Below are 23,979 nucleotides of genomic sequence, written 5' to 3' on the forward strand. Positions count from 1 at the left end.
TTCTCTCTTTAGAAAATAAAAAATCTATTAAGAGAAGTTGAAAAGTTATTTCCTTTTACTCTTTCAATTACTTCTTTTTCTTTTTAATGTGTTTTTTGGTTTTCATTATTCAAATTTGAGTTGGAATTGAGGTTTTGTTAAGGGTTATATTATGTTTTTTTTTGTCTTTGCAGATAATTGTAATTTGAATAATATTTTTGAATAATATTTTTGACTAATGTGGGTCGTTTGTTACTCATACTTATTTATTGTCTTGGTGATTTTTTTGAGTGCGTGTTAATCTTTTTTTAGTAATAAAACATGAAGTTATTGGATTTATAGGTTAATCTTTTTTTAGTAATAAAATATGAAGTTATTGAATTTATAGGTTATTTTTTTTTTATAAATAGCCGTTATATGGTCTTAATTAATCACAAAACTCTATCTCTATTTATTTTTCTCCTAGATGTATTGAAAAAATATTTTAGCTTTCAACTTTGTAATTTTTTTAAAAATAGTGTTTTTTTATATATAAGATGCATCTCTTCAACCCAAGGAAATATGAGATTAATGTGAAAAATTCATTTATTTAAGTTAAAATAAAAAACGGGCTTCTCAAAATATACCAAATCCTTTCTTCATAAAATAAAATGATCTAACTCAAAATACTAATTCCAATGCTATTTAAAGACATTACATGAGATTCTTTATGTTTTTTAGCTGATTGTCTTGGGTTTAGACCTGAAAAAATGGTCAAGATATGATTTTAGGAGTCTAATATTTCAAATGATATCAATGAGTCATTTGAATGCACATTAACTCACAATTTATTAATTAATGTACTTTATGAAGCTAAAAGATACAAATGTCATCTAGCAAACTATCCACAAAACCAAATACATTTTAGCTAATTTCTAAGATAAGTCAGCCTCGTTATATTTCACTAAGTTTGATTTATAGAATTGATAATATCATTATATTTCACTAAGTTTGATTTATAGAATTGATAATATAAATAAAACTATATGATTAAGTTCTTAAAGAGAAAGATTGAAATAATATTATTAATTGAATAAGTAATCTTTACAATAGTTTAACTACTTATAATAGTTATATAAAGATAACTAATATGAGAAAATTTAGGAATTAGTTAATATATTTTAGCCTAATTAATAAGAGATAAATAAATAGTTTCTCTCATTTGTTTAATATTTTATCATTCCCTTTCAAACAAAAAGGTGAGGCACAAACCGTGAACTTGTTACATAAAAGAGTAAATCGATGAGAAACAAGACCTTTAGTGAAGATATCAGCCACTTGATCTTCAGTAGGAATGTACTTGATGAGTAGTTATTTACAAGCAATTTTTTCTCGAACAAAGTAAAAATCGATTTTAATATGTTTTGTGCGAGCATTAAATATACACTTCACTGATAAGAATGCGGCACCAATATTATCACAACATTAGAACTGGGAATAAAGAAAGTGAAACTCAAAGTTCACTAAGTAAAGATTGAATTCAACAAAGATCAACATTTGTATATGCAAGAGCACAATATTCATATTCAGTACTAGAGCAAGCAACTACTTGTTGTTTCTTAGAATTCCAAGAAATCCAGTTGTTGAACGACGATCATCAAGACATCCTGCCTAGTCAGCATCAGAGTAAGCAACAAGAGTGAATTATGAAATTGGACGAAGAAAGATCCCATGACGAGGAGTATGACGAAGATATCGAAGAATACGTTTAACCGCTCCCCAATGAGAAGATGTGAGAGTTTGCATGAATTGTCAAGCTCGATTGACAGTAAATGCTAACTCATGACAAGTTAGTGTAAGATATTATAGAGCCTTAGTATACTCCGATACAGAAACGAATTAGGTAAACAATCACCATCAAGTTTGGAAAGAGAGGAGCCAACAAAGACGGGGGTGTGTAATGGCTTTACTTGAAACATATCAACCCGAATGAGAATATCGTCAATATACTTGAATTGAGAAAGAAATAAGTCATATTTGGTACGAGTGATTTCCATTCCAAGAAAGTAATGTAATTGATCTAAATCTTTAACCGAGAATAATTTATTTAATTGAAGTATAATTTGATAGGATCGGCGTAATCGATAGAGACGGGGGTCTGGCTATTGTTGACGACTTCGGAAAAACGATTTGATAGAAATCCCATTAAGGATTTAGATCACTTTCTATTCTACACAAACTCTTGAAAACTCTTGAACGATTCAAGTGCGGAAATGTTTGCTTGAGTTTGAAGATAAGAACCAAGAATGAAAAGATGACAGAATGAAACAACACAACAATTTGTTTATGGATGTTCGGAGTTAACTCTCCTACGTCACCCCTTCTTCCAACCACTGGAAGGATTCACTAAGCTTTCAACGAATCAAATACAATCGCAAGACTAGCTCTATGTTGAACAGAACATGCTCTGTTCAACTTACAATATGAAGACTATCACTCAGCTAATACAATGCTTTGATTCTAACTCTCTCTTGATTAACACACAGTAAAAGAAAGAAAGCAGTTGACAGTTAAAGATAGAATAATCTGAGTATCGATAGATCGATGATTCTTCCGTTATCCTTGAGGATCTTTAAATAGGAACAAGTATCAATGGTCGAATCTTCATAATGACACGTGGCGAGCTTCCATTGGAACGCCTCCATAGTACACAACATACTCTGAGCACTAGGATCGTGGCCGTACAAATCTAGTAGTGCGCCAAATATTCTTCAAGGATATTCCTGCAAAAACAAGTAGTGAGAAGAATATTTTCTTACGTGGTATTAATCAATTGGTTGCAACTGGGTGTCGTACTGATCTTCATAGGAAAGTGGAGCAGGAGTAGCGTACAGCTAGTTGATCGTGGGTAGACGGGTGCTAGCTTCAAACAACTGCTTAAGTCTAGCATAAGACGTATTTCACTTAGACGACCTCGTCTAATGAAATTAGACGCCCCCTTCTAATATCATCATCCATTAGACCACCTGGTCTAATGGGATTAGATTTCATGTCTAATTACAATTCACTTCAGACTAATCTGAAGGAGTTAGACTACACATCTAACTCTCAAAAGTTAAACTGCACGTCTAACTATACATCCCTTCAGACTAATCTGAAGGAGTTAGACTACACGTCTAACTCTCATAAGTTAGACTGCACGTCTAATTATACATCCCTTCAGACTAATCTGAAGGAGTTAAACTACACGTCTAACTCTCATAAGTTAGACTACACGTCTAACTATACATCCCTTCAGACTAATCTGAAGGAGTTAGACTACACGTCTAACTCTCACTAGTTAGACTACACGTCTAACTCCGTTAGTTAGACTGCACGTCTAACTCCGCTAGTTAGACTGCATGTCTAACTCCGCTAGTTAGACTGCACGTCTAACTCCGCTAGTTAGACTGCACGTCTAACTCCGCTAGTTAGACTGCACGTCTAACTCCGATAGTTAGACTGCACGTCTAACTTCGTGCATCTAATGCCAAATCGGTCTAATAAATCTCATTAAGACCAAGTCTAATATAACCTGTTTTTGATACACATGCACAAAAAACAATTAGACGTATAGATTGAGTTTTAACTATACATTCATCATCAAAATTCCGATAGTCAAACTACTTTGACACTGAGTCAAAATAATTTGACCCAACATAATTTTTGTTAGAAACGATTTAGAGTTGTCTATGAGAATAATATCGTCCACATATACTAAAAATATGCGGTTATTTGAGTTGCATGATACGTGAAGAGAGCCATATCAGATTTTGATTCTATAAAATCAAGAGATAATAGAGTAGTCCGGAGAGTAACATACCAAGTACGAGAAGACTATTTAAGACCGTAGATTGCTTTATAAAGTTTGCATATATTGAAAGGATCGGTGGCACCAATAGAGATAGGGGGTCTAACTATTGATGACAACTTCTGGAAAACGGTTTGATAAAAATCCTGTTAGGGATTTATATCGATTTCTAATCTTCACAAACCTTTGCAAATTCTTGAAGCGATTCAAGTGCGGAAACATTTGCTTGGCTTTGAAGATAAGAACGAATGAAAGAATGACAAACAGAATGTAAAAGACACAGAGAGTTGTTTATGGATGTTCGGAGCAAAACACTCCTACGTCACCCCTTCTTCCAACCATCGGAAAGATTCACTATACTTTTCTTTGAATCAAATACAGTTTCAATGCTACATAACTGTTGAATAAAACAGACTTTGTTCAACTTACAAAAGGTTTAAGAATATTACTCAGCTAGACAGGGTTTTGATTATATCTATCTCTTGATGTACAAACTCAGTAAGCAAACAAGTGAGCAATTCATAAGATGGATTGTAAGTGCGGCAGCTCGTCCGTTGTCCTTGAAGATCTTTAAATAGAGAACATGTACTAACGGTCGAATCTTCTGCATTGAAACGTGGCAAACACCCATTGGAAAGCCTCCATAGTACACAGGTATAACAGACACTATGCACAAAGATCGTGGCCGTACCAATCTGGTAATGCTCCAAATATTTTTCTAGGATTTTTCTGCAAGGAGCAATTAGTGGAAAAATATTTACTTACGTGGCATTCATTCATTGGATACAACTGGATGTCGTACTGATCTGCACGGATTAGTGGAGCAGGAGTAACATACAGCTAGTTGATTGTGGGTAGACAAATACTGACTTCAAGCAACTACTGAAGCGAGGCATTAGACGCGCTCCATTAGACTGCCAAGTTTAATGAAGTTAAACACCCCCGTCTAATAGTAGGATCCATTAGACCACCAAGTCTAATGGAGTTAGACGACACATCTAACTACGTGTCTCTTCAGATTAGTTAGAAGGAGTTAAAATCCCTACGTCTAACTTTCATCTGTTAGACTACACGTCTAACCACGTATCTGTTAGACTGCACGTCTAACTACGTGTCTGTTAGATTGCACGTCTAATCACGTATCTATTAGACTGCACATCTAACTATGTGTCTATTAGACTATACGTCTAACCACGTATTTGTTAGACTGCACGTCTAACTACGTGTCTATTAGACTGCACGTCTAACCACATATCTGTTAGACTGCACGTCTAACCACGTGTCTGTTAGACTGCACGTCTAACCACATGTCTCTTAGACTGCACGTCTAACCACGTGTCTGTTAGACTGCACGTCTAACCACGTGTCTGTTAGACTTCACATCTAACCACGTATCTGTTAGACTACACGTCTAACTACGTGTCTGCTAGACTGCACGTCTAACTAGCCGTACATCTAATAACCAAAACGTCTAATGAACCTGATTCAAGCTAAGTCTAACTTAGCACGTTTTGATGCACCTGCACAAAAATAATTAGACGACTTAGTTTCATTCTTATTTAAGTTTTTACACAAGTTCATCATCAAAATATCGTTAGTCAAAATAATTTGACCCAACAATTCCCCCTTTTTGATGATGTTAAAACTTTGCACAATTAATTGGATAAGATAAGCACCCATCAAATTAAAGAAAGAGTAATACTTGTTCGCAAACTACAGAAATAAGTTCCAAAGACCAATATTCCAAAAACCAAGTTCAAAAACCAACAAAAGATAGTTTAAAAGAAGAGAGATTATTGATCTTCTCTTTTCACGATTGGGTAATTGAATCCTTCACCGCTCAGAAGGTTTCGAAATGGAGGGAGAGCACGACCACCACGACCACCTCTTCCACTGCTTCCACCACCACGGTCACCGCTGCGACCTCCACCTCTTTTGGTTGGTCTACAACCTCCTTCATCAACTAGTTTCCTCTTGGATTTGGTGCCGGTCGAAACACCTCCTCTACTGCTTCTACCGTCTCTTGAACTTACTTCCCCCTTTTTAACATTATCAACGTCAAGGGAAATGAGGTTCTTCTCTTTATTAACAGCAGATTCAGCATTTTCAATGGCTTGAATTTGTCTTGCGAATGAATTAGCTTGTTCCATTCGCTCAACATCGACTCTATTCATATGATTGGTGAACTCAACCATCTGACCTTGAATCAAACACACTCTAGCCATAAATTCTTGATGAAGTTCAACGGTGAATTCCCTTTCGCAATCAAACCTTTCGGACTGCCGTTTGTAAAGGTTCTTTTCGAATTTGGAGTAGGTTTTGTTGAGGATGTTGACCTCATACGTGTTCCTCTTCATAGTCTTCTCCATTTCTTTATGAGTTTCAAGAAGAGAAGCGAATTCTTTCTTGTTTGATCTTTGATTCTTTTCGATACTCATCATTTTGGATTGCAAGTCCAAAACATTCTTCTGAAGAGTGTTCATCATTTCTTCCATAGACTTTAATAACTTTGCTCCTCCAACGAATGTTCCTTCATTTGATGAGACTTCATGAGAGTCGACGGGAACGGTCTGAATAGGACTGACATGAGTGTGAACCTGCAAGGACTGCTCTGATTCATCCTCCTCAGAAGCATCTTTAGACTTTTCCTCATCTCCTAGAATATCTTCACACACCTTGTGAATCTAATCAGACGATCCGTCAGAGTGAAGAGGAAGGTCAACAACATTATCATAGATGTTTGCAGCTGTAATTTCTGAAGTTGGTCAAGGAATAACTTCAAGACTTTTAGAAGACGTATCATTGCTGTCTTGTTCCCCCTTAGCGGAAGAACTCTTATCAAATTCCTTTTCTTTTGAGGGTTCCCCCTCATAACGTGCTTCGATAGGTAGACTGGTTTCGACCTTGATCTCTTCTTTTTCAATGATAGGATCAGGTTGAACTGGTTCTTGAGTCTGTTTAATTATGGGTTGAGCCACAAGGCGTTTTTCTTCAATAGACAAATTTCTCAGTTCAATGAGATGAGCAACGGCTTGCTCACCTTCCAGTAGAATTAGATCAAAATCTTCAGAAAGTTGCATCGGATCGTCTTCATATGAAGAGTTACCAAATAGATTTACCCCTGAGCAATCTGCTTCATGAACATACCTAAGTACGATTGAGATATAGTCCTGCATAATTTCATCAAGTTTCTTTAAAGCCTTCTCCTCTGCATCAACATTCTTTTCCAATGGATTGAAGTTAGTTTTTCTTGCTTCGAGCACTAGAAAAAGAGCCCGACCTCTAAGATTGGCTTCAACTAGCTCCTTTCTCTTTAGAGCTTCACAAACCTCAGAAGTTTTAGCCCATTTTAGGACTCACTTTTCTATGTTGACCAACTTCAATCATTTCTCGCTTATTCCTCTTCCTTTGATGACCTGATCATACCTGTTGGACATTCTGTTCATAAACCAGGTGTCGAAGATGATCTTCGTAGCAGCTTTCATGTTGGCCTAATCCAACATCAAGTTTACAATACACGTTGCCTCTGAGACCTCCTCATTAGAGTTGAATGCGATTGCCTTGCCTTTTCCAATAACCTCAATAGGTTTTGGAGTAGGCCTCAGTTCTCCGATAGTTATGCCAGCAGCTCTTCTGGTGGCTCTCATTATCTCATGAGGAGTTAGGGGATTTGTAAAGATCCCAGATAGAACATTAGACTGGACTATCTTCCTGTCACTACGGACTATAATTGAACATGTTTGGACGCTGGTGGCTCTTCATTTGGCAAAGAGAGAGCTTGATCACATATGGTAACAACAGTAGGGGTATGAATAACACCCTGCTTTGTTTCGGTAAAAACAATAGCCTCAACAGCTACTTGAAAAGTTTGACGGACAAGGGATGGAATCTTGTCAAGATTTTCAATATTTGGACCAACTGGCTCAACAGTTGGCCCGACAACATGTTCCACTATAGGAACATAAATAAATACATCTTGTTCTAACACAGGAACATTAAACTTTGGTACTTCGGCCTGAGATGGAGTAGGGGTTACCTTAGTTCAAAGACGTAGATGCCCTGGGCGCCTTTGACTTTTCTCCTCTAGAAACGAAGGATTTTGCTGGCTTTCTTAATTGGCTTGCGGGGGAAGACAGGGGAGACATCGGGATAGCAACAAGTGCGGAAGGACCTTGCTTTACTCTATAATCAACTACCCAGAGTCTTTCTTCGAAGAGATTTTCTGTCTAGTAGAACTATCCTCTGATTCGTTTACTGTTCTTGCTCTTTTGGCTCCCATTGAAAGAATATAAGCAACCGATTGCTTAGGACGGGTGACGGATCTTCCATCAGTCTGTTGGCTCGACGCGCCAGAAAAGGACTCCTTGGAGTTCTTCATTCGAGTGAGAGTGTTGGCGACGGTGAAGACGTTGAACACTCGGCTAGAGTTAATAACCTCTTTATCCCCCATAGGAACCCTAAGTGTTCCAGTAATCTGCTAAGTTGAGCAGCAAAGCTCACGCTCTCTTTATTTTTGGATTCAATCATCGCACACAGGTTCAAGAAGAGCGTTGAAGCCCAGTTAAACTGAATGCCCTTGGAGATGTCCGTCATATAGTCAAAACGATCCTAACTATAGAGATGAAAGGATCCCACTCTTCCTTGAAGAGCCTTTGCAACAACATCGTTCAACATGATGAAATGGGATTTGAGAACCTTCTTACTCCCATTTAATCTGATTTCTGAACTGTCGGCTGAGAAAACAGTCTTCATTTCCGCAATAATATTTGAAGGAAGGTTCAGATTGAACGTGTAGCCCTCCGATGGAAACTCGAAAAACTCCACATAGGACGCCTCATTGAAAGAGATAACTGTATTGTTCACCGTTTTCGTGATAGAATCGCCAACCATGGTTGCCAATTTAAAGAACTCCCGGACTTCCTTCTCGTAGAAGATAAACGGCCCGCCGAGATACTTCCCGAGACCAGAATACTCTATAGATCTGAACGTGTTGACCACCTCATGTTGATCAAACGTATACACAGAGGGAAAGTCCACCTTAAAAGTAAAATGTCTGAGGGTAATATTCTTGTTGCCAATTTTGAGAGAAGATGAACAGACACAAGATGAACAAAAGTTTTTAGAGAGAAGTTTGGAGAAATCTTGGGTTCTTGAGAGATTTGTGAGGGAAAAAACTTTTCAATCACATGAAAGGTGTCCTTAAATAGATTTCTAAGAGACGCATGACTTAAACGTCACTTTTCCTAAGGGTAGGACCCATTAATTAATGTTAGACGTCTTTTTCCATAGAGTCATAATTAATTTTGGGGGTATATAAGTCATTCTCTCTTAACTTGAAAGACACGTGTCTTCATTTTATTTGAAGATGATTGTTTTTATGTTTGAGCGGGAACGTTAGATGACACGGCATGTGGGACAGCTGTCCTTGATCAATCTAATACACACATAGTTAGACGTTTCTCTTACTTCTCCAATCTATGAGATCTAAACGTCTATTAGACGCATGCATCTAATCACGTGTCTTATAGACGTCTTACGTCTATTAGACATCGACGTCTAATTATGCATGAACAACACGTATTAGACGTGTATTTAGTTAAACACGAGATTCCATTTTCTCTTGTCTTATAAACGTTTAACCGTCTATTAGACGTCAGCGTTTAACCACGCAGGTTATTAACCAAGACACATTGACTTAGATGCATAGAGTGTGTAAGTAAAAATTCGTCTAAGTACATGCTTTTTCTTTTTAGACGACCTCGTTTAATAGACCGATTAAAGAATTTTGTCTGCGTGCATCTTTATTTTTACAATAAATTTCCCTCTCTATTTATGCATGTAGAAACTGAATAAATAAATGTTTTGAGGTCCTTAGGACCAAAAATATTCTTAAAACATAAGACACTTAGTCCTTAGGCCATTGTTGATCTTCTAGAATATATACTTAGAAGAGTATGCTCCATGCTTCCTTCTTGCAACTTCCCTGTATCACCTACACAAAAAAATATTTACAAACTTTGGTACCCACATTCACTTGGGTCCTCGATCAATTGAAAGGATCAGTGTAATCAATAGAGACGGAGATCTGACTATTGATAACAACTTATACACTTCAGTTCAATTTTAACTTTGTTAGAAGTTAAAATCTGTTTCTATTCTTTGCAAATCCTTCGAACTCTTGAAATAGATTCAAGTGCAGAAATGTTCGTCGGATTTGAAGATTTGAACCAATGAAAAATGAATGGCAGAAAGTAAAGAACACAACGAGTTGTTTATGGATGTTCGGAGTAAACTCTCCTACGTCACCCCTTCTTCCAACAACCGGAAGGATATCACTAGATACCTTGAGACGAATACAACTCACTGATCTAGCTAACTCTCTGTTGAACAAAATAACCTTTATTCAACTTACAATACACTATTAATGACTATCAAATAGTCCAGTAACTTATCTCTCAACTTCACGTAGTGATTTACAAAATACACTTGAGAATAAAATATCTAGAGAGAGAGTAAATTGATTCAAGAAATCAAACTTGTAGGTGATTCAATTTTTAAAGAGAGAGCTTCGGCTACTGTCTTATATAATCAATCAACAATTTGTCCGTTATCTTTAAGCAGCAATTTATTCTTGAAAAGCTTCAACGGTCAAATCCTTCTTTTGGATACATGTCCTCTTTCTGTTGGATGTAATATTCACAAGGTACTGGGTAGTACAGCAGGAAAAGATTTGTGAGATCGTGGTAGTACAATGCATTACAGACAATTTGAATTATGGCAAACGTGGTAGTTGTTCATTTGTTGAGCTCTGTTGTCAGCTGCCTGGAAGACTCTACTGCTAGCTGTTTGGAAGCTCATCTACCTTCAGACGTCTATCAGACTGTCAGTCTATTAGACGCCCCTCATCTAACATTCTATTAGACGCCCCATCTAACCGTCTATTAGATCTTGGCCGCCGTTCATCTGCTTAGACGCCCCCATCTATTAGACTTCGACGTAGGGTTGTAAACGAATCGAAGCGAAGCGAATATTACTGTATTCGATTCTTATTCGTGAAACTATTCGAATATTCGTATTCGAAATTTTTTCGAATAATTAATGTGATTCGTATTCGATTTGAAATTGATATTCGTATTATTCGATCCGATTCGAGTATTCGATTCGTTTTTTTTAAAACATATTTTATACAATTTATTCGGAAATTTTAAAATTCATATTTTTACATAATATATAACAATATTCAATAAAATTACATAATAAAAATTAAATAATAAAGTTCAAATTACGATTTCAATATTCAACTCCCAATACAATGCAATGCAAGCCATTAATTAAAACTTCTGCGTAACATAACATAAACAATAATTATCAAAAGAACATTTCATTAAAGTGGTTTGTAAATCACCGAAGAAATGTGAGTTTCAAGTTTTCAACCGAAGAAATGTATATATGTGTACTAGGGTTTTAGAATAAATAATATTTATAAAATTAAAATTAATAAAACGGTATATATATAATCGAATATTTAATCGAATATTAGCGAATACCGAATCGAATATCTTAATTTTATATTCGTATTCGTTTATTAGTCGAATCGAATATTTTTATTCGAATTCGAATCACAAAATTACGAATACGAATATCAAAATTCGAATAAGGATACCGAATCGAATCAAAAGTATTTGATTCATTTACAACCCTACTTCGACGTCTAACGGTTAGAAGCCCATGTGTAACCACGTGCGTTGACTTTGAGCTGTGCCTGCAAATTAACAAAAATACAATTATTAATTATACATCTGGTGAGATTTGAACTCAGATCAATTGCATGACAGACATATTTACTTACCACTACACCACATACTATGTTAATATCTAAATATATATTTATATATTTGATATGACTAACAATTATTGAACTTAGTTTTATCCATTTATTATCAAAAACCATTTCATCAATCATGAAATCAAAATTGTTAAGTTATTTTAAATCAATTAAAAATCTTAACCCAACAATTTCTCACTTTTTGATTATTTAAGCTAAATTATCAAAACCATTTTAAACATTAAAAATCTTAACCCAACAATTTCTCCCTTTTTGATTATTTAAACCAAATTATCAAAACCAGTTTAAAAATTAAAAATCTTAACCAAATAATTTCTCCATTTTTGATTATTTAAACTAAATTATAAAAATAAGGTGAGTTCATGATTTAAATATAATCTAGGCATTATCGTAATATAACAATCCTAAAAATATTTCTAAGGTAAGAAAACTTAGACTCGGAAAGTGGCTTCGTGAAAATTTCAGCCACTTCAAGCTGTTGAATATCATATGCTATGTCCGAGCAGCCGACTGTCCAGATGCCACTTGACTCTTCCAAGTTGCTTTCCTGTTTTACCTGCATTCAAAGACAATAACGAATCTGGTACCCATTTTTCTTTGGGTCCATGGCTTATTAATCCCTTGGGAATCCATACTTTGATTATTTTTATGGATTTCCCATGTTGCGTTATGATCGGTGCGTCTGATTTAGACTTAGTAGACGTCTTTCTGTTAGCAACTGATCCCTTAACCTTGGAGGATGGTTTTGATTTAAAAATCCTTGATTTCTTGTCAGGTTTTAGTTTGCCAGACTTGCTGACTGCTTCTAACTTAATTTTCAGCGAGCTAATAGTCGGCGAAACATAAGTGATCTCATCCTTTAAGGTTATCTCATCACAGCTTGGATCAGTTCCATTCTTAGTTAAACTCCCTTTGACAAAGCTTATAGCCTTAAACTTGTCTATTGTTGAGTTTATATTTTTACAAGACTTGTCAGAGTCATTACCATCAAATCCTAAACCGGATTTGCATCCGGCAGGCCTCATCATACATATATGTTGTCTGACTGCATCTCCAGACTTCGTCCAGGAACTGACCACATATGTCAAACGTTGGTTTTCAGAAAATAGAGTTTGAACCTTTTCCTCGAGCTTCTCATTCTCAGATGATAGCTCAGCCATTTTGTTTTCAAAAACTTCAGAATCATTATTTTGAGATGAAGAAGATCTGTCATATTTGTTTTTCAAATTTAGTTTATCAAAAGAGTCTGACAGCTTATTGTACTCAATGACCATATCATTGAGTGCAACCACTAATTCATCTCGTGTAAACTCTTCTGGAAAGAAATCACATACATCAGATTCCTTAGAGTTTTCTTCTTCTCTTTCCATGAAGCAAGTGACCTCTTCATCATCACTAACGTTGGATGATGAATTATCTGAGTCGTTGTCGGCCCACTTGGCTTTGCTTTCAGCCTCCATGAGAGTCTCCAACTATTTATTGTTCTTATCTTTCTTTCTCTCATCTCGCTTCGGCTTGCTGCTTTCCTCCTTGAAGTGTCTCTTCTTCATGAACTTGCAGATTTTCTTCATGAAAAGAACCATGGCATCGCTGCTAATTTGCTTAGCAGCAGCCTTCACAGTAGTGACAGTAGATGACTCCTTAGCGGTCACCAATGCCTTTGTTATGATGGTGGATGTGGGGTGCTCCTCTTCATTCCTAAAGTTTATTTCAAACTCGTAGGCCTTCAAATCGACTAACAAATCATAGAGCTCCATCTTGTTGAGGTCTTTAGATTCCCTCATCGCCATCGTCTTGATATCCCACTCTCTGGGCAGAGCACGCATGACCTTGATCGCAACCTCTCTGTTGCTGTAAGTCTTGCCTAGAGTGGATAGAGAAGTGATAACCTTACTGAATATTTCATCGAACACTCAGTCATCGTCTCTCTAGGACGCATCTTGAAGTTATTGAACTGTTGTGTGGACACCATGAGTGTGTTTTCTTTGGTTTGCTCGTTGCCCTCACACAGTTTAGTCAGTTTCTCCCAAATATCTTTGGTAGTGGGGCATGTGATGATCTTGTGTAACATGTTATCATCCAATGTCTTGTAGAGGATGTCTTTTTCTATGTTGTCGAGGTTGTTCTTGCTTTTATCTTCACTAGTCCACTCAGATCTAGCCTTCTCAATCTTTATCGGACCTTTGGTGATGACAAACCACATGTCATCATCTATGGCAGCTAGATGAGCGTGGACTCTCGCCTTCCACACGACATAGTTTTCCTCTAAGAACATGAGAACATTGTTGATGATAGCCATATACATGATTCAGATTCTTTTGGTGCTTGAGAATAGAAAACGAGGCTCTGATACCAATTGAAAGGATCAATGTAATCAATAGAGACGGAGGTCTGAGTATTGATAACAACTTATATACTTCAGTTCGATTTTAACTCTGTTAGAAGTTAAAATATGTTTCTATTATTCGCAAATCCTTCGAACTCTTGAAATAGATATAAGTGCGGAAATGTTCATCGGATTTGAAGCTTTGAACCAATGAAAAATGAATGACAGAAAGTAAGGAACACAACGAGTTGTTTATGGATGTTCGAAGTAAACTCTCCTACGTCACCCTTCTTCCAACAACTGGAAGGATATCACTAGATACTTATGCTTTATGTCGATCAATAAACCCATCAACTTTATGCTTGAGTTTGAAAACCCATTTACATCCAACAAGATTATGAGATTGTGTACGAGGAATAAGAGACCATATTTTATTCTGAATAAGAGAATTATATTCATTTGTCTTGGAAAGACGTCATTGCAGATCCTTATTAGCTTTGGTAAAATATGTAGGCGTAGTAGCGAAAGATGTAAAAGTGAGAGCTGATGAGGACATAGATCGTGCTTTATTGCGTGTGATCATTTGATGAGTAGAAGATTTATGTGCATTTACTGTTGTGATAATTGGTTGTGTTGAAAAACAGTAATAGTAGTAAAAAAAGATGATATAGTGTTTGATGATGTTATGGAGGTCGAAGAAGGTGATGGTGGAGACGATGAAGTGATATGAGATAATAAAGGTGGTATTGATGAAATAAGTATAATTGTTGGAAGAGATGTTTCATTATCTTCTTGTGGTTTAGACAAGTGCACAAAGTCCTTACTTTTGAAAGGAAAAATGAGTTCGTCAAAAGCGACATCTCGAGAGATAAATATTCGTCCAAACGAAATGTGACGACACTTATAACATTTGTGAGATGAGATGTAACCAATGAATATGCATTCAGTAGTATGAAAATCGAGTTTGTGTTGATTGTACGGTTGTGTGAGTGGATAGCAAGAACACCCAAATATCTTAAAAAAACCATAGTTAGGAGAAGAGTTAAATATAGTCTCGAATGATGAACGTTGATGTAATGTCAGAGTAGGAAGACGATAGATAAGATATGTGGCCATTTCAAAAGCTTCACTCCAATAATGTAGTGACATAGATGCATGAGCCAATAAAGTGAGACCAGTTTTCGTAATATGACGAATTTTTCGTCCAATAATACCGTTTTGCTCACTAGTATGTGGGCAAGATAAACGATGTAAAATACCATGATTATCCGTTAATCATTTGAAATTTCTATATTCTCCTCCCTAGTTAGCTTGTAATATTTTAATTTTACGACTAAACAAATTTTCAACAAGTCAAAGAAAGTTGATAAACGTATTCAAAACATTCGACATTTTCTATATCGGATATATCCATGTGAATTTGTTAAAATCATCCACAAAATGTAAAAATTAACGACAACCAGTAGACGAAAATTCAGTACCAGGTCCCCAAACATCCGAATGAATTAGGTCTAAAAGAGCCATAGATGTAGATTTTGAAGCCGAAAAATGTAGTTTACGTACTTTCCCATATTGACATGATACACAAAAAGAAATAGTATTACTACCTGAAAATGGTAATTTAAAGTGTTATATAACTAAATATGTAATATTGCTAGAAGGATGTCCAAGTCGTGAATGCCAAATTTGAGTCGGAGATCGAATACCAATAAACACTTGTTTATTAGAACATGTTGACAATGAACTTTCAGTAGGGTCAATGCAATAAAGTTCTCCATTGAGTAATCCCTTAAGAAACACTATCTTCGTAACTTGGTTTTTAATAAGACAAATATTCAAGTGGAATTTAAAAAAACGTTATTATCTGATAAAAATCTCGCGACACTCATAAGATTTTTAGTAATATCCGGAATGTGTAAGATATTATGTAAGTAGAAAGATTTTTGTTGATTTAAAATTTTAGTGATACCAATATTATAAATATTCAGTGGCATACCATTTCCGACTTTAATAATTTGAGTACCTATATAAGGAGCATGTACGTGTAGATTATTAAGATCAAAAGTAATATGGTCAGTAACACCTGAATTTGGACACAAAGTGGGATTTACAATAGTAGATGATGTAACTAACATTGTCGTAAGATTTGTAGAAGGATTAAAACGAGGGCACTCAAGAGCACTATGTCCTTTTACATTACATATTTGACAAGATGAATTATAAAAATAACTTTAGGAGCGATGACCAATTTTATGACAAAATTTACATTGCGAACGATTATTATCTCGGTTCTATCTTTCGTTCTTTTCGCCTCAATGCCCATACATATAAGCAACATTCACTTAAATGTTTGAGGAAGAAATATTTTCATAATGGATTTTTCTTTTCTTGAATATGAGTCGTTGTTCATGACTTAAAAGAATGTATGTCATCTCATTAAACGACAGATCTTGTCCGAAAGTTAGAGCACATATCATCGACTCGAACTCGTCTCCAAGCCCGTTGAATAAAGTTAGTTGCAGATCTTGATCAGAAACATATTGTCCGACAACGATAAGTGCATCTGATAGGTTTCTTATATGTTGAATGAAGTTAAGAAAAAAGTCACTACCTTTGTGTGCGTTTAGGAGTTGACTCTGTAACTGAAATAGTCGGCTCTTTGATTGAGAAACATAGATCTTCTTTAGGCTTTTCCAAAGTTCTTTCGCCGAAGATGATTTTGAGACTTATTGACGAATCTCGTCGGTCAATGTTGTAAAGAGCCATGCAAGTACCATTTCATCTTGGATACACCATTGTTTAAATTTTGGATTCTTAATTTAAATTTTAATTATTTTGATCATCTGTTTCTTGAAGAATTTGGGAGGAGTTTCATGATTTCTTTCTACTATATCCATAAAATCATAACCTATCATGATGTAAATAACTTGTGATTTCTAATAAATATAGTTATTTTTATTTAGTTTTAAGGTTCTATGTATTATTGGTAGAACTGAGAGGTAATATTGTTCTTCCATTGAAATCGTTTTCGAGAATTTTCTCTTATAATTAAACTCTGATACTAAGTTTGATTTATATATTTGATAATATAAACAAGAACTATTTGATTGAGTTCTTGAAAAAGATTGAAATAATATTATTGATTGGATGAGTAATCTTTACAAAATTTATGAGAACGATAAATTTAGTCTAATTAATAGGAGATAAATAAATAATTTCTCTCATAAATCTTTAAATGCAGTTTAGATATTTCTGTATATAGATTATTCATTAATTTTTATTATAGATGTGAGAAAATTAAAAAGTTAAATTTTATTTAGCCATATATTTTACTTGTTATATTTGAGATCTGTTAATGTTTATTTTCTTTTTTTTTAAAATACAACTATTTGAAACTTTCTATAATTTATTAAATTCTAAACTATTTAGTGATGATTTTTTAAATTAATATTTCACTATATAGTTTGGTACAAAAAGAATTAATTCATTTTTCTTCAATATTAATTTTAGACATAAAGTTGAAAATTATTGATATAAACAAATAAAGTAGAAAACATATACAATTTTATGGAAAATATAATATATGAAATTTTCTAGTTTGTTATTCATTTTTCTTACAAATTTGGAAACAAAACAATTAAATTATGAAATATTTCATCATCAATTTTCATCATTTGAACAAGAATTATTATAAATATAATTTTTACTATTTTTCAAATTATATTATTAATATTCAATTATTAAAATTTTATCATTACAACTTTAAATATTAAAAATATTACATCATTATTAATAAAAAATAATTAATAAAATTATTAAATTTAGTAATAGAAAGACAATCGTGGTAAATAATGTGTCGTGTCATGTCATATCGTGCATAATATTTGTTCCCGATAAAGAAACTGCTATATCGTGCATAATACTTGTTCCCGATAAAGAAACTGCTATAGGTTTAAAACTGAAATTGTTATTTTAATTTATAATTTATAAAATATTATTTTATTAATTAAATTTATTTTAAACTAAAAGTTAAAGAATTAATTATTGTTTAAAATAATTTTAATAAATTATAAAATAAATCAAATTTTATAAATGTTTTTAAGAGAATTATATGTATTTAAACCATATTATGAATCATTCATTTTACACAATATCTTCTGTGTAAGTGGTGTTTACTAATGTTTATCAAATAACTCTATGATAATTTATATTTTTTAAATAAGTTAGATTAAAATATTTTGCTTTTAATTTGAATTTGTCATTTTAAATAAAATAAATTTTATGAATAAATTTTAAATTATTAACAAATTTGAGAACTTAGTTTATAATATATTTTTTAATATTTATACTTTTTCTTTATTTGTCTTTATCAATAAACTGACAGTACATTTCTTTAGTTATTAATTTGTTTGTTCCAAAACCTAATTTGTATATAAGATTACACATTTTTTTGGAATAAAATTGCATTAAAATTTGCTGTATCTTATTATATTTTAAAATTTGTCTTTTATTTTTAATATGTTTATCTACCTTAAAAACTTAACAAATGAGACTAAAAATATTTTTATAAAATTTTAATATTAATATTTTATAACATAAAATCTGATTTTCCTTATAAACATCACTTAAAAAGTCACAAACATACATATTATTATTCAATTTTATTTTCATTTTTTTTAAATAAAAAGAAATATTATTTTACTAACAAATACTTTTAAACTTTTAATTTTTATAAGGCACTAAAATTAATATTTCTGTTTAACTTTAAATCTCAAACTCTAAAATTATAAAGTTTAATATATTACAAATCATATTCAATTATTAAAATTTATATTGGAGACTTTGATTCTTTTTATAAATATTGTACTATTATTAATAAAAAAATAATAAGTATTAAAGTTAAAACCATAAAAATAGTATGCATTCGATGTAATGCTTAATTATGATTCTGTTTGATTGTGTGTGAAAAAAACACAAAGAATGCTAAGTCACTAAGCATAATAAACTTTAAAAACAGAATTCTTTATTCTAGCTTATTCAATTTTTTTATTTTATTTATAATTCTTGTAAAATTATTTTTTATCAATAAAATTCATTTTTAAATGAAAATAAAATTTATATATTATTTTTAAGATAATTAAAATAAAAATTAATTATTATTTAAGAAATATTTTTAGTTAAATTATAATTTTAAAAAAAGTATTATATGAATTTAATAATATTATGAATAATAATTAATTTTCTCAGTAATTTTCTTATTCCTCATTATTACTATATAATATTTATATTTGATAAAATACTAATAGTTTTATTAAAATTAATCTTTTAATTAAATATTATACAATTATTTATTTGAACAAAAGATAATCTTTCCATCCCAGTGCTTGGACTAATTTTATTCTACTAATTAACATACTTTAATCGATTAACAATTAAAATATATATTTTGTAAATTTTCTAATAGAATAATACATATTCAAATTAAGATTTTACTAATAAAAGTTTAATAAATAATATAATAATTAATATTAAATCAAATTGAAATTTTGACACATTATTTAGAAAATATAATAATAATATTTAAGTTGGACTCTTATATACACAATTTTCTGAATGTTGGGCCATCTTTTGAAGAAAAGAAATCAACCTAGCAAAAAAAACCCATATACTGAAATTTGAAAAAATAAAATTTTAATTAATTTAAAATTTAATTAAGGAAATAATTTATAAATATTAAAAAATAAACTGTTAAATATATTTATAAATTAAAGAAATAAAATAAGTAATTTAAAAAAATGAACTTAAAAATAATTGTTTTTTGTTTTATTATTAACATAGACCATATGGCACCAGCTGTGCTATAACAGTCTTATATAACAATACTAACCTACAAGGCATAAACTTATTTATCCAACATTTAGATTATTTAACTTCACATAATTAATATAATATTTATTTAATAAACTTTTTCAGTATTTATAAATTATTTCAAAAAAATAATATATTTTTTTTTCTGATTTAAAAAAAAGAAAGAATTGGTCATAAATATTTTTTTTATCCACCTATATTTATTTGTACACAATGCAAATATTAAAAGGAGAAAATATTGGCTAGGCATGTACGGGGAAGATAAGCCTTTTTAGTATCTTCAAGGTTTTGCAGAGATTATTTTTTTCCATTTATGTTAAATATGTCATTGAACTATCAAAAGTTAAATGTTTATTATTTATTTTTCCAATAATTTTAATTAAATAAATTATTAAAAATAATATATTTTTCTTATTTATTTTTATATCACTAAATAAATGTATACAAATATTAATGCATTTGTACATGTTATACCTTAAGTTAAGGTTTTGTTCAAGATATGTTATATTGTTTTTATATAAATAATTCAAAATTTTACCATCTATCTAATTTAAATGATTAATTAGAAATGATAATAATTATATATTTTTATATAAAATATTATATAATTATTTTTAAATAAAAATAATTATTAAAAATACTATTTATTAAAAAAAAATGAATTGTTATTATTATATAGAGAGAAGAGCTCTCAAGTGAAACGATCATGTATCATTTTCTAAAGGGATTATTATCTTTAAATATTTCTCAAATGAAGTGAAGTATTGGTTCACCTAGAGTTTTCTCTGAATAATAATAATAATAACAATAATAATAATAATAATAATAATAATAATAATAATAATAATATAAACGAGTCAGACTTTCTTTTACAACAGATTTTATTTTTAATTTATTTTTTAATACACTCAACTCAAATTCTAATTGGCTTGAACAGAAACACAAATAGGATTGGTCATAAAAATTTGATGGCCTTTGTTTATGTGATTTATATACAAAGTTACATGTGTGTCAAGAGTGTGTACTTATAAATTAAACCAAGATATCATACATAAATCAATATTATCAAAGATTTATTTTGAGATTTGAGTGATATATGTTTGTGATTGAAATGAGTATTGTATTTAATATCTTATATGAACTCACTAACATAATTTAAATACAAAAGTGATTTAAAAATAAAAATAAATGTCACTTATTCGCAAAATAAAAATAAAATAAAATAAATTAAATGGTTTTCCTTTAATAAAATATATTTTCAAATAGTCAATTATAAGTTTATCAAATGCAAAAAAGTCAGAACTTTTTATGATTAATCAATTTCAATTTCTCAATATAAATGGAATAATTCTTATAATTTTTTTTGTGCAATTGGCAAAGATAAGTTATGCATTTTAAGAAATATATATTTGAAGAATTTAAATATATAACTAAATCTTCCAATGCAATATGGATTTTGGAGAACAAATTATCGACAAATATATGACCAAATCTCCCAACAAAATACATTTTGGAGCAAATACCTTACTAGTTGTATTTCCTCTTTTTCGCACGAGAACCTTTTTAATCGAACATTTAGTTTGGTATATATTCTAGTACCAAAATAATTATTTTTTAAAAATAAATTTAACTCATTAAGTTATTTGAGTAACAATAATAGTTTTAAGGGATCAAAATATCATAAAATCTTAAATAACATAAATTTAATTAAAAAAAGAAAAAATAACAGACATGTATCATGTAATTGAATAAATAAATTTAATTTATTAAAAATTTAACTTGAGTAGCGTCACATTTCTTTAAAATAGTAAATAATGTTGTAATAAAAAATACACAACAAAAAATATTGTAGAACAAATTACTAATCGCATTATGAAAACATCACAAATACATTTTATAATATTACAGAATGAATTACTAATTAATTATAAACAATTTTCAAATATTGTAAACAATGTTACTGACCAATGACAAAATTTATTACAAAGATAAACCATGCATAAGAACAATTTACTAATTTTGTTACCAAAATTATAAACTTTCAATTTTATAATAATTGTAAATAATGTTGTAAAAGGAATTAGTAAATTTAGTTATAATATTATAAACTTTTAACTTTCTAATTAAAGCATCTATTGTAATAATTTAAAAAAGACTGAAAAATATAAAAATCATCAACAACAATCATGACTGTAAGTAAAATCTTAAGAAATTAGCCTTGAGTCAACTTATTGTACTTAATTCATCTAGAACATTACATGTAATACCATTAAGAGGTTTTCACAATCTTTATTACAAGAAAAACATGAATCCATGCAATGGGTTTTCATGGAACATAGAAAAGATTAATTTTCTAGTACATACAACTTGACATTGGTTGATGCCTTTGGTAAATCCCGCAGTTCTTGCCAATTCATTTCCTCGTCAAACTCGATGAAATAGTTTTGCCATTCTGAATAAATATCTGCAGAAGAATTTACATAGACCACCAAATCTTCTAATACAAGTGCATTTTGGAGCAAATACTTCACTATTCGTATCTCGTTTTCTTCGCCCATATACTTCTTTAACTGAATATCTTTGAGGCAGTTCTTCAGAAAACGAATGTATGGCTTTGGAGTCTCAAAATATTTTTCCTCTTCAAAGTGAAAAACTTCGGGTAGATGTTCCACTTTTCTGTCATCAACCATCTTTGGAAAAGATTGAGTTAGTGTTAAGAATAATATTTGTATGCAATTTAAAAACTGTATGAATTGTTTTTTAATTACCCAATAAATGTCTTCGATCCAATCAAATTCCAGAATCAAGCTCTCAAGATAAGGGCATGACTGTAGTATGGTAACCATTCCAGGCAGTTCTTGTTTTGAACATCCAATTGAGAGATTCAACTCCTTCAAATTTGTTAATAATCCTCGCAGTTGATAGGACAACACATAATCTATTGTCGAAAGCACCTTTATAAACAAATTAAGAATGAAACAATGATTAGAAATCAACAAAAATAAGTGTAGATAAAAGAGTAATGATAGATGAAAACTTACTTGAATACACCAACTGCTTAATGTTAGAATCTTGCAATGTTTCATACCGATAAGAAACTTTGCTAAAAGATTCCCTTGTTGAAAATCAGAAAACTCCTGTTCGATGTAAACCATGCTGTCAACTAATTTGGTTGCTTTTCTTATGGTTGAGGTCATGAGGTATTTTCCTCTAATCAAAAAGCTCAAGAGCTCTGGAGCTGATATATCAATCTCGAACATACACCAACTCTCCGTTAGGCAATTTATCAAGCATAAATTTTTTAATTTCAAGTCATTTTCACACTTGAAAAAGTTTTCTGGCACAATACAATTATCCATGTGCAAATCTTCCAAACTCGGGCATTTTGAAAGTAGTTCTCCAATCGAACTATCAAACACTTCAACATGGGACAAATGTAAACTCTTTAAGTTGGAAAATGCGACAAAAGATGATGCTTTGAATTTGCAAGAGTTCAAAGTCAAACCTCTAAATTTGGGCTCATAAGGCATATCAAGAAGTTCATAAGTTGATTCGGATTTTGTGAGCTTCACTGCCAGAAATTTCAACTCAAAGTTCAATTTTGGGTTGGTTGAGAAGTTCAGCACTAGATCATGTATATCTCTTGTCATCATGAAGTGAACCCAATTGTTGATCATTGAATCATTTTGATGGTTAGGTTCATATTCAAAATTTAGATACATGAGTTTTATGAGACAACCCGAGTGAACTAAAAGAGTGTGGTCCACAAACTTTATGTACCTACTTTTGTTCTTTTTATGTCTACCAATTATAGAAACCTCTCCAGGTAACATATGTCGAAGTTGACTTCTTGCCATTTTGATAAGGATATAATCCTCGTCGAGAATCAAAATGGGGGCCTCCCTCAAAAGATATGTCCACTTTCTTGAAACCATTCCGAGTATTATCCAATACTCGAATGGTAGGAAAGATAAGATATAGTATAAGATTCCAGCAGGGACTTGACTTATGTAGTCAACTTCTTCATTTGCGACATGGCTTGTTGAGTTATGATTTTTGTTAGTCCGACTACGTTTCAATATTCCATTTCGATTCATCTCGGAAGAAAATATGTGCTTCAACTTATCTCGT

The 23,979-nt window shown here is 31.7% G+C and overlaps 1 protein-coding gene across 1 annotated transcript; it reads right to left on the reverse strand.

The window, feature by feature from the left end:
* Nucleotides 1-22,193: 22,193 nt before the first annotated feature.
* Nucleotides 22,194-23,945, reverse strand: LOC124939025 (F-box/FBD/LRR-repeat protein At2g26030-like). Its single transcript, XM_047479542.1, has 3 exons — nucleotides 22,890-23,945; nucleotides 22,617-22,802; nucleotides 22,194-22,538 (listed from the first exon to the last, which is right to left on the reverse strand). The coding sequence occupies exons 1-3, from the start codon at nucleotides 23,943-23,945 to the stop codon at nucleotides 22,194-22,196; spliced, it is 1,587 nt and encodes a 528-aa protein (XP_047335498.1).
* Nucleotides 23,946-23,979: the final 34 nt, after the last annotated feature.

This window comes from Impatiens glandulifera, chromosome 5 (genome assembly GCF_907164915.1).
Source record: "Impatiens glandulifera chromosome 5, dImpGla2.1, whole genome shotgun sequence".
In the NCBI taxonomy this organism is placed as follows: Eukaryota; Viridiplantae; Streptophyta; class Magnoliopsida; order Ericales; family Balsaminaceae; genus Impatiens; species Impatiens glandulifera.